Below are 15,807 nucleotides of genomic sequence, written 5' to 3' on the forward strand. Positions count from 1 at the left end.
AAGTCCTTATCAGTTCACTCTGTCCATGAACTTAGGTCATCCAAGTGAAAAACAACATTATGAAGGACAAGCAATGATTTACTTTATTTAGGTTGAATTTATTCCTTCCTAGTTAAATAATGCCAATAACTTAAGAACACATTTTCATTTTCTTAGGACGCTCATTGCCGAGGATGAGTTAAACAAGCACATTGAGATTTGTGGTCCTCTCCAGTTTTCTTTCATATGTTCTCCTTTAACCCTCCTATCGTTGATTTCTTTAAGAAACTTTTATGACAAGTATAAGAATAAGGAAATTTTAATGATTTCCCCAATAGGTAACTTGACTTATAGTAAATTTCATTTTCAACTTCTACAAATAAAGACAGACACAAAATTAATTTAATTTTTTAATAAACCATAAAATTTAAATATTCAAATAAAAAGAAACAAAAATAGATATTTAAGCCAGCACTAATTTCTGTTTTTATTCTTTCTCTGGGTATCAGAAGCTTGACTTACCTGGGACTAGAGTAGAGTAATACAGTTATGATGCTGGTGTAACAATGAACAAGTAGGTAAAAATGGGAAATGGCTTGATAAAACTTACTTTCAGATCTTGAAGTAAAGATCAGTAGCTCACCTGAGCCCACTAGAGAGACCATACATTGGTCTCGTTTGTGAAAACTACGATGGCTTACTGCTCTCACCACACTTTTCTTCTTCACAGCTTAGCACTCCTGGCATTTTGACCCTTTTGCTCACTGAAGCTCACATCAGTCTGTCAAAACATCAAGAGGGAAAATCCCCAAACTGAATAGATGAATAAACACTTTTAATGTGAATAATCATATTCAGATCAACCTCTTTTGAAAAAACACAAGTCAGTGGGTTTTTTAATCCTTAAGTAACTCAAATATTACTACTTTTTCTGCCTTACTAAAATGGCACTTTTCATTTTATTGACATGAGCCAAGTATTTGCTACTTGCTTCTATTTTTTTCTGATCATATTGGTACCCTATGTTTTTCTTTTTCATTGAGGCTTATACTTTCCATTCCAGAATATTTGATCTTTGACTAACTTTATCTCATTCTGTGGATAAGTCTGCTGCTGATTAGTGAAAATCATAAAAGGAAAAAGGAAGCCGTGAGCACCAGCAGGAACTCACTTCACATTCGTACAATTTTTTTTTATGAGAAAAACATTCATATTTATTTTGGAATCTAAAACCAATATTGTATGATACTGTCTTTTAGCATACTCAAACGGGTCAACATTCAATATGAACAGCCAGCTAGCTCACAAGAAACAAAGTGTAACGCACAAGTACGTTCAACTGGTAGAATCCCAGCAGCGTGGTAATAAAGTGCAGCAAAAGTTTCCTTATTTGAATAAGAACTCTAGTAACCTCTGAATATTTTTGGTAAAGTTAAGGAAAAGCTATTGCAGTCTGGAGATCAGTAATCTTTAAACTTCAAAGATTGGCTACCAGGGACCACCGTGAAACATTAGACCTGAAGCCAATGAAAAACACTAGCTTGAAAACGAATGGGTTTTTCCAAAAAAATGTAAAATTATACAGATGCTTAAGATACTATGATTTGACAGATTTACAGTGATAAAACAGCAATGATAAATGGCAACATTATTTATACTTTTAGTGTAAATAACACAGATTTAAAAATCGGCAGCAAGAAATTCTATGACAGCTCCTGAGACAAGTTATCCTATGCCCTACACCCATTCCATGCCAATGGTGACCAGTCTGAAAGGTAACACACAGAGTAACAACAGTGATCTAATGTATGTGAGTCAGAAAGTACTGGAAAAGTGACAAAATTGTATGTTATTAAATGACAAAACATATTTAGAGGCTTTATTTAAAAATCTCTCACTGTTCATTATCAAAGTTACAAGATTGCATACCAATAGACAGACTGTAAACATAGGAAATTTTCATTAAGGAAAGATGGGTTTACTGTAATTTGATCTTTTACAAAAAATTACTGAAAGTTATTGATAACAGAATTTCTCTTTTACTTTCTTAAGTCTAATTCTCTTGAAAATTAAACCAATGTTTCCACTCCCTCGAGCTAAAGTTCAACCATGGTCACCTTAGGAAATACCCCTGTTTATTTGTTAATCAGAAATACAAATTGAGTGGCACATATTTCCATTTTCTTCTTAGGCCAAAGGCTTCAGCTTCATTATATTTTACAAGAAAACAGAAGACTTGCAGTGGTCCTGTAAAGTCTTTCATGTCACAGCTGAGGTTCAATGACGGCAGCGAGGAAAGCAGTGGTGATGCAAAGTAAGACCAGCCCAAGTGCCCTTATCTGACATGGAATCTTTTTCCTGTTTGGCTTGTAGCAGTGTTTCTGGTCAGGCTGCCTCCACCAAACCTGACTGAAGCAGAAAGGTGACATGCTCTGGTAAATCCTGTTTAAGGGTGATTCCGTTCAAGCAAATGGTTGATCCTTCAATCTGTTGGTTGCGGGATGATACTAATATGAAGAAAATTATCCGGGTAGCTCAGATGTTCACTCAGCCACTGCAAAGGTGTTTCCAACATTGGTTCAATTCCATGAATCATCACTTGATTCTTTTTATCCCCATCTATTCCAAGAAAGAAATCCAACAATAATCGATAAGAGTCAAAACAGTTGAAAAAATAATCTGTTGCCTTTGAGAATCCTCAGTGAATTAAGTGGATTTTACTGCTTTAACAGGTTAAAAACCTGGTCTGTTTCCTGAGCAGGAAATGTGGACATGGAGAAAGTTCAAATGTTGCAATATGTATCACCCAAAACAGAAACCTGAGGGTTACAATGAATTCTGATAAAAATTCTGTTGCTATATGTGAAAGTATTCATTCTTTCTTAATTACTGTGCTTACCTAAGATTGACGTTAATGAAACCACAGTGGAGAAAACAGCCCATTGTACCCACTGACCAAAATTTATTTTAGTTACACATTAAAAACTGTACTATACGGCTATTAAAAATGACAGGTGGGTGAAGTAGGTCAATACATATTTAAAACATACAAAACAGAAATGTGTCTAGAAGTCATCAAGAATAAGAGCAGTGTTTAGGAAGATGTTTAATAAAACAGATGGGAGCTGTAAGTTAATTTTCAATAAAGCTGTTCATATACGTATGAGAAAATTTTAGAGACACTATTAGAAGAAGAGTTAACTTTTTTTTTGGTGGTACGCGGGCCTCTCACTGTTGTGGCCTCTCCCGTTGCGGAGCACAGGTTCCGGACGCACAGGCTCAGCGGCCATGACTCACGGGCCCAGCCGCTCCGCGGCATGTGGGATCCTCCCAGACCGGGGCATGAACCCGTGTCCCCTGCATCGGCAGACGGACTCTCAACCACTGCGCCACCAGGGAAGCCCGAGTTAAAAGTTTTAATGAGAAGGAACTGGGAGTCTGACTCAGGGATTTCTGTTTCAGAGTACTGAAACCTGATTGATTTTTGTTAACACCCATTCGCTAATTAAAAGGTTGCTGAAATTCACACTCTTCTCTGAAGTTCAAATTTTATCACAAATTAAATTTAAGATTAGTTTTGTGTCTTTTATGATTTTTGTACGATATACTGATGATCATTAAAGAAAACGGAAGCATGCCTGGTTGCTACAGGAAAACAAAGAAAGTAAAACCAAACTCTTTTTGAAAAAAACAGAAAACAAAATAAAACAAAACAAAGAAACTTCAAGAAACTCTGTATCACTACTTTAGCACAATTCTTGGTTTGTCTCTTTTAGTCTCTTCAATCTACAACATCTAAATCTCTCAGCTTCCTGGACACAGAAGACAGCAAGGAAACAGGGAATTCATGGAACTGTATGAGAGGGAAATACCCTATTTTTCCTTTCTGCTCTGTTCAAACTGACTTTCGCATCCCTAGTGCTCTAATGTCTAGGCAAAATGGGCTGATGATGTATGGTGATAATGGCTTGGCTGGCACCTGAAACAAGAGACCCTTTTAAAGAAATATTTAAACTCCCTATTAGAGGCAGCACAGTCCTGGGCAGTGACAGTCAACAGACTGACAATGAGAGGACACAAAAACACTAGAGAATTGCTAAAAGAATGCCAAAAATAAAGACCTAACAAACATATTATCAACCCCAAAGATAACCAAATAAATGTCTCCAAAAAACCCTGAATCACTGTGTCATAGCTTAAAACAATTTTGGAAAAAGATACCACCTTATAATACTACTAACTTAAAAAAATTATCTCACTGTTTTGACTTGTCCACCAATCTTTGTTCCATCTGTACATACTTTTTAGACAGTTGTGATCACAGTATTAATACAATGATTGGTCTCCATAATGATGTGAATCATTTATAACTAAAAGATTAAGCTATATACAGAATACTATAGAAAGCACAGTATTAGTACTTTGAGAAGATTTTAAAATGTTGATATTCAAATGGATAAGCCCTCAGCTATCTGGAATGATTCATACTTTGTAAGTTCTAGACTGCCAAGGTTTCACGTGTTAAATCTTTCTTAGAATATTTAAAAACATTTCCACTGTAGTTCTCTTTATATTCTTATTATATATTTCTTTGAAATACCTTAATAAGTCTCAGAATCTTCCTCCTACTTAGCACTGAGTCAAAAAAAAAATGAAAGAGCAGTGGTGTAAGAGTCAAAGTTCCTTATCTGTAAAGTTCTTCCTTAAGCAGTGTCACCTTTGGATACTACGAAATAGAGCTAAATATCCAAAACACTCTGCCTGCAGCAGCATGTAAATGTGGGAGCAAATACAATATGGCACACCAACGCATGGTGTGTCTGAAAGGCAAAAGGCTAACCCTGCTACACCAGAGGACAGTCTAAGAACTGTACAGCAGAAGCTGGAGAACATAAGCACAATTCAAACACTTTGTAAAACAAACCCAATAAATCACGTTATCAGAAACCTGAATAGGCAGCCCCGATTCTCTGGTTTAACCTGGGGCCACTTTTAATCCGGAACATGAACGTGTCGCTAAACACAGACAACTAAGCAAGTGATCTGGACTGTCAGATCCCTCAACACAACAGTTTAAGATTTTAAATATATAATTTTGTCACTGCTTACATTTGTCCAAATATTTCACCTGTGTATATTTATCTTTTTGGTTTTCTGACTTTCTCTGATGACATAACTCTCACCAGAAGGATTCTTAGAATGGGACAGCAGTTTCCTTGAAACTATTAACTAAAACTTCTCTCTTATTTATCACTGTATCCTCAGTGCCTAGCGTGGTGCCTGACAATAAATGTTTTCAGAGCTTGGATCATTTTGCTGCTGGTAAAACACACTATCAAAATTAATGTTTTGAAAATAGTTTCTAATGACTACCACTACTATGTAGAAGAGCTCTACTGATAAAGACTGTTTTGGTTATTAAAACAACAAAAAGTCAAAATGTTTCCAAATAAGCCAAGAAGTATATATGCCATCACCAAAACTGAGGCTACCACGAATAACAACAAAGCATGACTGGACATTTTGGCAATATCAAAACTAACAAGACTAAATAGTAAAAATTTAGCAGATTTTTTTTCCCCCTAACAGAAAGGAAACACTTGACGGATACTGCTACTAAAGTAAATCGTGTTTTTGGTAAATATATCTTTGTGTTTCAAAATGGGAATCTAGAATTTAATACTTGGGAATAAGAAATATATCACTACAAAGTAAATGACTCAGGAGAAATATGTTACTCCCTATCCCACCCACTCAGATTTTTAAAAACGTTAGTCTGATGCTTTAAAGTAGGCAAACGTTTGAGACAGTTATCAAGTAAACTCATTCTATACGAAATTTTCACATACAGAGCACTTTTGGGGGTAACTTTTGATTTGGATATAATTTCAAACTTAGAGAAAAGTTGCAAGAATAGCACAAGGAATTCCTCTTCACCCAGGGTCATCAACTGTTTACATTTTTACCCCACTTGCTTTATCATTCTGTGTATATATATAACTACTTTCTGAATCATTTGAGAGTAAATTAGAAAGAGTCCTTTACCTTTAAATATTTCAGTATATACTTTCTAATAAAAATATTCTTTTATATAACCATAGTACAGTTATCAAAATAAAAAACATTAACATTGATATTATACTATTAGGTAAGCATTTCTAATGTTATTAACTATCCTAATTATTTTTTTCTCCAGTCTAAGATCCAGTCCAGGAACCACACACTGCATTTAATTTTCAGGTCTCTATACTCTCCTTTAACTTGGACAGTTTTTAGCCTTTCCTTGCATTTCTTAACCTCGAAAATTTTGAAGAATACATGTCATTATTTTGTAGAATGTCCACATAGCAATTTTAAAAAACTACTCTTTAATTCATCTTGTAAATATAAGGACAGTCATTCATAAATACTTTGAGTTTGTGAATTAAGGAAAAGGACAGAAAAAAATATCAGAGACAAGCATTTTCTTTGAGTAGCAATTAAATTCACTTTAAGAGTTAGATGTTAAATCTAAAGAGGTCATAAATCAATACAGAGAATATCACAATAAAATTTCATTTCTTATAATCATCTTACTTATAAGCCTCAGTATTATGAAAGATAAAAATGTAAACACATCATATAATGCTTTATTATCACCAATACCCTAATAAAAACAAACTTAATTCTAACATCTACTTTAAAGTGAGCATTTTAGAGCTGTGTGACCTTTTAAGAAAAATATATTTAGACAGATTTTCATTGTATGATTAAAACAGTAAGAATTACATATATAAACAAAAAGAAAAGAAAGAAAATTCATATTAGTTAACAAGTCATTAATGAAAATTATGAACTTTAAAAAAAGACACGAATTGGGAGGGAGGCAGCTTGAATTCCAATTCTGATAATGAAGGACGCCAGGCAGAACTCATCTCTTTCCTTATATATAAAATGAAGATGTCTGTCTAGATCTATGGTTTGCAAATCTGGCTGACCCTCAGAATCATTTGGAAGATTTGTCTTTTTTTTTTTTTTTTTCTGCTGTACGCGGGCATCTCACTGTTGTGGCCTCTCCCGTTGCGGAGCACAGGCTCCGGACGCGCAGGCTCAGTGGCCATGGCTCACGGGCCCGGCCGCTCCGCGGCATGTGGGATCTTCCCGGACAGGGGCACGAACCCGTGTCCCGTGCATAGGCAGGCGGACTCTCAACCACTGTGCCACCAGGGAAGCCCCCATTTGGAAGATTTTTAAAAATATATAACCTCTCCAGACCTGAATCAATCTCTGGGGTAAAGTCTTTTTAAAAATGTTCCCTTAAATAAATCGTATAATAATATGGGTATAGAATTTTTCTTCAAACAAAATCTTATGCAGAACCACAATATATAACACAGGTGAAGGTGGGGCAGCTTTGGCTGATGTAGGATTGAAGCCAAGTCCTGCTGCTTGCTGACTTACGATCCATGGCAGTTTGTGATTCAACTCCATGGGTCAGTTTGTAAAGCACTGGTCTAAAACAGAGGATTGGTAACATGCCTTCCAGTTGTAGTACATGAATCTTTTATGCCTAAACAGCAAAATATTTCTTTTTGAGTTTAAACCAGCATAATACACTAGTTTTTAATTCTTAGGCAAATCACTTAACTTTTTGAGTCCCAGTTTCCTCCTCCTACAGTGTAGGTAAAGAATTCTAACCTCCAGGGTTGCAGAGAGGATCAAATGGGATATCCAAATAAAGCACTCAGCACAGAGCCCAGCACAGGGCTTGGACATAGTAGGCATTCATTAAATTGATAAATTGATTGATATACCAAAACGTATATAAAAACTGTGGATTTAATTAAGTGACTGGCAGGCAAAGGGCTGTGAGAATTTGGCCTCATGTTCATATACACTCTGCGTTACTCAGACCCATTATTATGCAGTGTGGCACACGGATTTTATGAATGTGTTAAGAAAAAAAAAGAGATGAGAACAACAAAAAAACACAAAGGCTCTATCATTATGCAAACAACAAAATGAATGACATTTTTAAAAAGTCATTAAACACTAAACCCTGTGGATAAATCTAGTACTGCTCTAAATATGTATATTCAGCAGAGCATATCCTGGATAAGTCAAATGAGCCCTATTGTACTATGGTGATATTACTTAATAGACTTCAGATATGGTTCTTATTTTATTTTAAAGATGAAAAATTCAAGTCGGGGTGGACTTCCAAAATCTTTGTTATACATTTTAAGGTATATCATTATTTGAGAACTTAAGAGTATGTGATGAATCTGCTTTTTAGAGATTTCTATTAGCAATGGCTCACAGCCTTCCCCATCCCAATCTGCATTTTAGCCATTATTTTTAAGCCATTTATCAACAAGGAATATGACCTAAATGTCTTTAAAAACAGGTTACTTGAGATTCTAGAGAGATGCATGAGTTTCACTCTTACTATTAATACGTGTAACTAAATATGTGAAACTTCTTTGAATTTAAAGGAAGCTAGAGAAATGGATGATATATCTTTAAGGGAAAGTGCTTTTAATCAGAACATTTCAGATTAGTATCTTGTTTTTTTAGTTCACACTTGTGAATATGGAATAAGAGAAATCTAAGGCCAAAGGTTGTAACCACTGTGTTTAGATTTGTGGCTTCACATTTATATTTTATAAAGTTCAGCAGAAAATGCCTTGATTTGCTATCTTGGAATGTGTGATGCTGAAGGTAAAACTTCTGAAAAATATTTGATACTTCTGAAAAACAGAGATAAACTTTTTTACTGTCACTATTCTGAACAATGTTGCTCTGACAAATTCTTTAACTTCTGATATGTTCATTAGTAAAACGCCAACTAATTGAGTCCATCGACATGAAAAACCACAGGCTGAAATCTGAAGTGCATACATCATGCTGAAGGATTTTGACTCAGCCTCAGCGATAATAGTCAGTGAGGTCAGGTCAAAGAGGGTTAAACCAAGCCAGGATATAGCCAAAGGAATACATCAAACGCTGATTTTAAAAGGGCAATTAATCTTAGACAGAAATGCTTCCTGGGGAATGAGATCTCAATCTTAAGAGCATACTACATGATGTAGCAGTAAAAATGAACATATACAAGCTTACAGAGCTTTTATCCTATGATCACAAACAGAAGGAGAGTGCTGTTTATCAGAGAAATACAAACCCATTTAAAAATACTTACATTAACTTCTTCCGGATCTATGCTCATTTAGTAGTATAGGTTTTAATGAACATAGAATATCACAGTTAATATATACCACATATCTTTTCCCGTGTGTAAATTTTACCTTTATATATATTTTTATTATTTCTGTCCCAAATGTTACCAAAACCTTGACTCGTAACATTTTGTATAAGATTTTTCAAAACATGTCTATGTTAATTCTTTCACTGACTTGCTTATAACCTTTATATTTCTTAATGAGGAGGTAATAAACCAAAATTTAAACTTAACCCCCCCAAATTAGCTATAATTATAAAAAGAACATTGTATTGACTGTGAGACCATTTACATAAACTGATTAAATGCCTCCTGATAAGATAAACGTGTGGTACAAGTTAGAAATTAAAACTTGTTCACTTCAAGAAACCCCCTGCCCCCCAAAATAAAACTTTGAAAATATAAGTTCAAATGTTTTTGAACTCATTTTATAAAATGATCCAGTAATTCTAGTTGGGTGTAATAGGGCCCATTAATATTTGTCAATTATGAGTTACAGAATAGTTCAAAACTAATTGTTTTATTTAAAATACAGGCAGTAATTACACTGTTTATATATGGTCAGATTAAGGTCTCACAGGATTTGTTTTAAGGAAGAGATGACTTGCTTTTAATTGCCTGCATGTGTTATTATTTTGTTAAGGTAATTGTTTTCTAGTGCTAAAGATGAAATATTAATTGTGTAAGATCTGTTCCCACTTTTGAAAGAGTCAAGTTAATTCATTTAACTTCTTGGGATCTACATTAAGGGAAATCAGAGGCATCTCCTGACAGGCCCAGTAATCCCATCTTCACTAATGGAGAATAATGAAAATAATCAGTTTATTATTTCTTTCATTTTAGAAAAGACATATGTCAATGGGTTAAGTCATTAACAGATTCTGTACCACCAAAATTAGTCCATGTTACCCATGTGTTGGGACAAAGCACAGAGATGGAGGGAGAATCAAACAAACAAGGCGAAGAGTTCGATTCAGTTTAGATTTGATGACATAATGATACATTTAAGAAAATATATTATAATTACCAAGTTTAAAATAAGCCTCATAAGTTACTTCTGTCCAGACTTGAATATAGTAGATCTTTGTTGATGAGGGCTACATTTGAAGAACTTCTTGTATTACGACTGTGAATGACACTGTATCATTTCTTTTACACCCAGAGAGAGAAAACAATGAAGAGTAGAGAGTGTTAGGATGAGACTGCAGTCCAATGACCCAGTCCTACATGGCAGGCTCACGGTACCTAAGTGGAGTTACAAAATGGGCCTTCCAGGGTTACTTGTGAATAGTTGAAACTTCAAATAAATATGTGATTCGTTGCTTACAGTCTTCAATGAAAAGCTTTCACTAGCAGCAACACTTCCAGACCTCTTGCCTTAAGATTTTTCCTTCTTAACATATTTTAACAAGTATATGCTAGTCCAGCTGGCTGAAGTGACTATGGAGATAAGCTTACTTATGTCTTAGCAGAGCATTCCTAATCACATCCGGAAGGTAATTTCTAAAAAAAAAGTTAAAAACTCAGTAGCATGGAGCTCTTGCCATAACCTGAGGTATAAGCGGTTCCAACATCAGTTTACATTTAGAGCTCATCCTACATCTATATCTTCTGTGCAGAGGCTGAATATTAACACATACTTATCTCTGCAGAGTGGGATTATCAACAAATGACAACAAGAAAAAACAAAACTGGTTCTTGCTAACTCCACTTGGTAAATTTCTTATGAGTACGGGTATTTGTGAAAAAATACTAACAAAACCATAAGAAAACAAAAAAATGTTAATTGTAAAACTGTGAAAAATATTAGATTATGAAATCTCACTTAAACAAATCTTTTGTTCATTTAAACCCTCCAACCATCCTATCAGGTGTGTAGCAGGTAACACCCTTATTTTATAGAGTAAGAACCATTAAAAACAAAAGCAACTACTAAATGATCTTCTAAATCAATCAATCATACTTTTGTATGAAGGTACAAAAGGATACTAGAATGAAAACAAATTTTAAGTGAATGAAAAAAGAATTACTGAAACTGTAAAACGATTATTATTCTTACTCCTAAACCCTCATTCTGATGAAGTTTGGGTTTTGAAGGCTTTATGTTTCTGGGGCATGAACTGGCAAATTGAAATGCCACCTCTTTGGGGGTCAGTGTCATCATGCTGACAAAAGTGCCAATTTGAAGTTCAAACTTCAAATTGAAGGATCTGCCTTGGAAGAATAATGTGAGATTTAGATGTTTCTTTTCTCTAATTGCTTTATGTCTGAAAAAAGCTGTTACAACAAACAGTTGATTCACTTTATAAAACAATCTAATCATATGTGAAGGGACTAAGAAAAAAATGTGAATGCACCATCTTTCCTTACTTTTTATAGAAACTATTCTGTGGTTTCTCATAAAGCATGTCAAAAATAAAGCAGTGTAATTTTCAAGTTAGACTACCTAAATGGGATATTATGACTCCCTAGCCTCGGTTGTTAAAACTATATTCTAATGTACTGACAAATAAAAGATTTGTACTAGTAAAAGATCAGTACAAATAAGATTTGTACTAAAAAAGATTAGCAAAAATAAAAGATCTGTACTATAAAAGACTTGTACAAATAAAAAGATTTGTACTAAGCAAATAAAAGATCAATTTTAGTCACTTAGTTCCTCAATACTTTCCCCCCCACATCTCTGACCTCACTGAAAATCTTGTCCACATTTATGGGAGAAAAGTAGAAAAATAAAGCTAGTCTTTCAGGAAATAGAGTAGGGACATTTTAGGTCAGCATTTCAGACCAGACATTACCCCTGAGCAACCAGCCCCTGGGTAGCTAGTGAAGGATTCTACTACAGTGGGACACTGTGACCTGGTCCCTCCTTTGCAACTAATCTCTGCTCATCTTTTAAGACTTAGCTCAGTCTTTATTGCCTACTCTGGAATGGATAAGACAATAAATCTTCCTAATATCTTTTGCATATCTCCATTCCTACACACATCACATCTGTGCATCTTACTGTCCACTCCAACTGGACTAAAGTTTCTTAAAAGCAGGGATATCTTAGTAACCCCAGTGTCAGAAGACAGTATGATGTGAAGAAACTGACGAATAATGAAAGCTACAACATCAAATGGAACCCAAAAGTTAAATGGTAGTTGGGAAGGGGCTCAAAGAGTAAATAAAATCCCAGGAAGCAGGGCAGAAATGGAAAAAGGCAAGCAGCAAGAAGACTGTACTTGCTGGTAAAAGAGATGCAGGGAACCCTGACTAATTTGCCACTGAATGTAAGCCTTTCCCTACACACGCACTCTACTTGTACAATACCAAATATAAATTCAGGATTACAAGAGCCCAACTGTTACAGAGGACTGATCAACCGGAACTTTGAAATAAGCTTATAAAAGTGAGAATGGACATTGTTATTTTTATAACCCTAACTTACTAGGTTTTTATACATTACATTAGAAAACTGAGCAATGAAACATGATCGGGCAAAAAGCTTATAACATTTTTGTATTCTCCAAAGTAAAAGAATAAAAGCTATGATTTTTAGTTTTAGGTTTTTAAAAATTTTTGTATGTTGTTTCTAATGGACAAAGAAAGAAATTTCACTTCAAGCCTGCTACAGAAGCTTAGCTCTCTGAGTCATTTTAACAACTGCTGACACCACAGAAAAAATTTACCTGAGTTCACCTTTGGTTACTTCCTGTTACCTTGGCTAACTTATCTAGCCACTTACAAAACAAAAAAAGAAACACATAAAGCAGCTCATCATTAGTTACAAGAATAAAGACCCAAAGCACGTCTTCATGCATATGTACATTCTACCTTCATATGATGAAATAAGGTAAAATTCCTTCATGCATGAATCACTTGTTGTAAGGAGTAGTAGACAATGGTGCCACATAACTTTTATGAAGCACTTTCTCTTGTAATCATGTGATGACAGCTAGTTCTTACCCATACACACCCAATCTTAAAGTCTTTCACTTTCAACTTAAGTTGGGCACAGGTGTTTCAAAATGCTTCACGACGGACAATATCACAGGTATACTGAACCAGACAATAAAGTTTTTTACTGAAAGAGTGACTTGATGTTTTGAATACTCCCCATAGATCCTGAAATAACTGACAGTTATTTTCCAATGAGGTGACAAAAGGAAGAGGCAAATAAAAGTTTTTCCAAAGATAAGATACTGGTGTTAGAAATGTGGCCTCCTCCTGGTATGAAAGGTACCATCAAGAGTACCTCAAAAGTATACGTACTATTTACATCATTTCAATGAAGTATGTGTATGGTATGTGTATGTTCCCTGATGGATACAAGCATGTGACAGTTTGGGTGGGAAGAAGTCTGTCACAAAAAGATATCCGCCTAAGAGGCAGGTTAGTGGATTAATGCTGTGAGTGGCTACCTCACTGCCCTCTCTTTAAAAAACAAAAAACAAAAAACAAGGGGAGTCACCTTGTGTATTCTTTAGGAATGGATGGGGAGGTAGGGCAGGTTAAAAATTTAGGAGAGGGCTTCCCTGGTGGTGCAGTAGTTAAGAATCTGCCTGACAACACAGGGGACACGGGTTCGAGCCCTGGTCCGGGAAGATCCCACATGCCATGGAGCAGCTAAGCCCGTGCGCCACAACTACTGAGCCTGCGCTCTAGAGCTCACGAGTCACAACTACTGAGCCTGCAAGCCACAACTACTGAGCCCGTGAGCCACAACTACTGAAGCCCGTGAGCCACAACTACTGAAGCCCATGCGCCTAGAGCTCATGTTCTGCAACAAGAGAAGCCACCGCAATGAGAAGCCTACGCACTGCAACGAAGAGTTGCCCTCGCTCGCCACAACTAGAAAAAGCCCGTGTGCAGCAGCAAAGACCTAACATAGCCAAAAAAAAAATAAACAAAATAAATAAAAATTTTTAAAATGTTTTAAAAAAATTTAGGAGAGAATAAAGAGTCTTTAAAGGAATAAAAAAGCCTCACAAATGTGTGTGCCATTCTTGTGCAGGACCACAGTAACTTTGTATATGTACTGTGATCTGGGTGTAGGAATGGCAAAAAAGCACAAAGGTGCATTCTGACAAATGTGTCAGCTCAAACCACGTGACTGCTTTTCATTTACATGTCAAAATGTCATAGACAGCACTTTCATAAAGTCAACAAGGAGAGTAGCCAGAATTATACACAGGAACACTACGGTAACAACAGAAGCTCAGTCCCTAATATCACACCAGGGAACACTGAAAGAAAGTGTAGGTCTTGCACGTAGGCCAGATTAGGTACTAAACACAAGTCATAGAATAAATTGAGTTAGGAAAAAGCAAACATTTCAGAATGTTATTTTAAAGTAAACAAAAAAGTGAAAAGATTGAAAAGGTGAAAATGAAAATAAATGGTAGCATAGTAAAGTGGAAAAATCAATGGACTAGGAGATGAGACTTGAGTTCTAAACCTAGTTTTACAATTAAGCAGCTAAGAGACCTTTAGCAAATCATCTAAAAAACTAAGAGACTGAACTAAAATAACTCTAAGGTTCAACAGTTATATGATTCTTTAAAGATGTCAAATACAAAGTTAACACCCAACCAATTTCTTCCTGCTCTCCCTCCACTAAGGTTTTCTCTCATCATTCTGTGGATTTGTTGATAACTGTGCTGCCAGCTGGGGGTCCAGCGCCTTACAGAACAGTTTTTTTTTTTTTTTTTTTCAGTACGCGGGCCTCTCACTGTTGTGGCCTCTCCCGTTGAGGCTCCGGACGCGCAGGCTCAGCGGCCATGGGTCACGGGCCCAGCCGCTCCGCGGCATGTGGGATCTTCCCAGACCGGGGCACGAACCCGCGTCCCCTGCATCGGCAGGCGGATTCTCAACCACTGCGCCACCAGGGAAGCCCACAGAACAGTTTTATTAAGGTTTTGAGTCTTATTGTGGTGTTCTCACTCAACAGTCAAGGATCTTATAAAGAAGTACATTTTACATGACAATGTTCTGGAAAGAAGACTGTCAAAAACATCTAAGAAGAGTACAATCAGGTAGCCATTTCAACATTAAGCTTTAGCTTAAATTTCAATTTACTCTTAATTGATAAAAGCATTTTTTCGATGTTCTTTAAAATACTGCAAAGTACTCAAAAAGAAAGAAAAATACAGTGCAGAGAAATGAATAACTGAAGGCCAATGCTTGCAGTGGGGGCAGCCTGTGTGTCCCGTCTCTGACAGCAATAAAAATGATTAATCTCTTAATTATACTTCAAATGGAAAAACTAGTCTTTATTCCCAAATCTTCAAGAATGTAGCAAAATAGACATTAAATAGATTTTAAAAACACACACAAAACCCTTATAGCATGGATCAAATGAATTGGAAAAATAAGATTATTCCTGAAGTTACTGGGAATATCCCAGTCCAAATTTCTATAACTTGAGTTCAAAACTAAAAAGTTTACTTAACTTTATCTCTGTGAGGATTTACAGGAAAATGGCAACACTGGTTGTCTCTGGAGAGGGGAACTGAGTCAGGGTTTTATGTACAGGAGTTGAGATAGAGACTTTTCACTAAATTCCTTTATAAACTTTTAGATTTTGGAACTATACAAGTGTATTGTCTACTAGAAAAAATATTTGA

General features: G+C 35.7%; 1 protein-coding gene across 5 annotated transcripts in view; it reads right to left on the reverse strand.

Moving 5' to 3' along the window:
* Nucleotides 1-376: 376 nt before the first annotated feature.
* Nucleotides 377-15,807, reverse strand: part of ATG5 (autophagy related 5) — a 117,961-nt gene continuing 102,530 nt past the window's right edge. For all 5 annotated transcript variants that reach the window (XM_059083850.2, XM_059083851.2, XM_067011542.1 and 2 more), the window contains exon 8: nt 377-2,598. In XM_059083850.2, the coding sequence (XP_058939833.1) occupies nt 2,462-2,598 (137 nt within the window). In that variant the 3' untranslated portion in view covers nt 377-2,461. The remainder of the gene's footprint in view (nt 2,599-15,807) is intronic.

Source organism: Kogia breviceps, chromosome 13, assembly GCF_026419965.1.
Source record: "Kogia breviceps isolate mKogBre1 chromosome 13, mKogBre1 haplotype 1, whole genome shotgun sequence".
NCBI lineage: Eukaryota > Metazoa > Chordata > Mammalia > Artiodactyla > Physeteridae > Kogia > Kogia breviceps.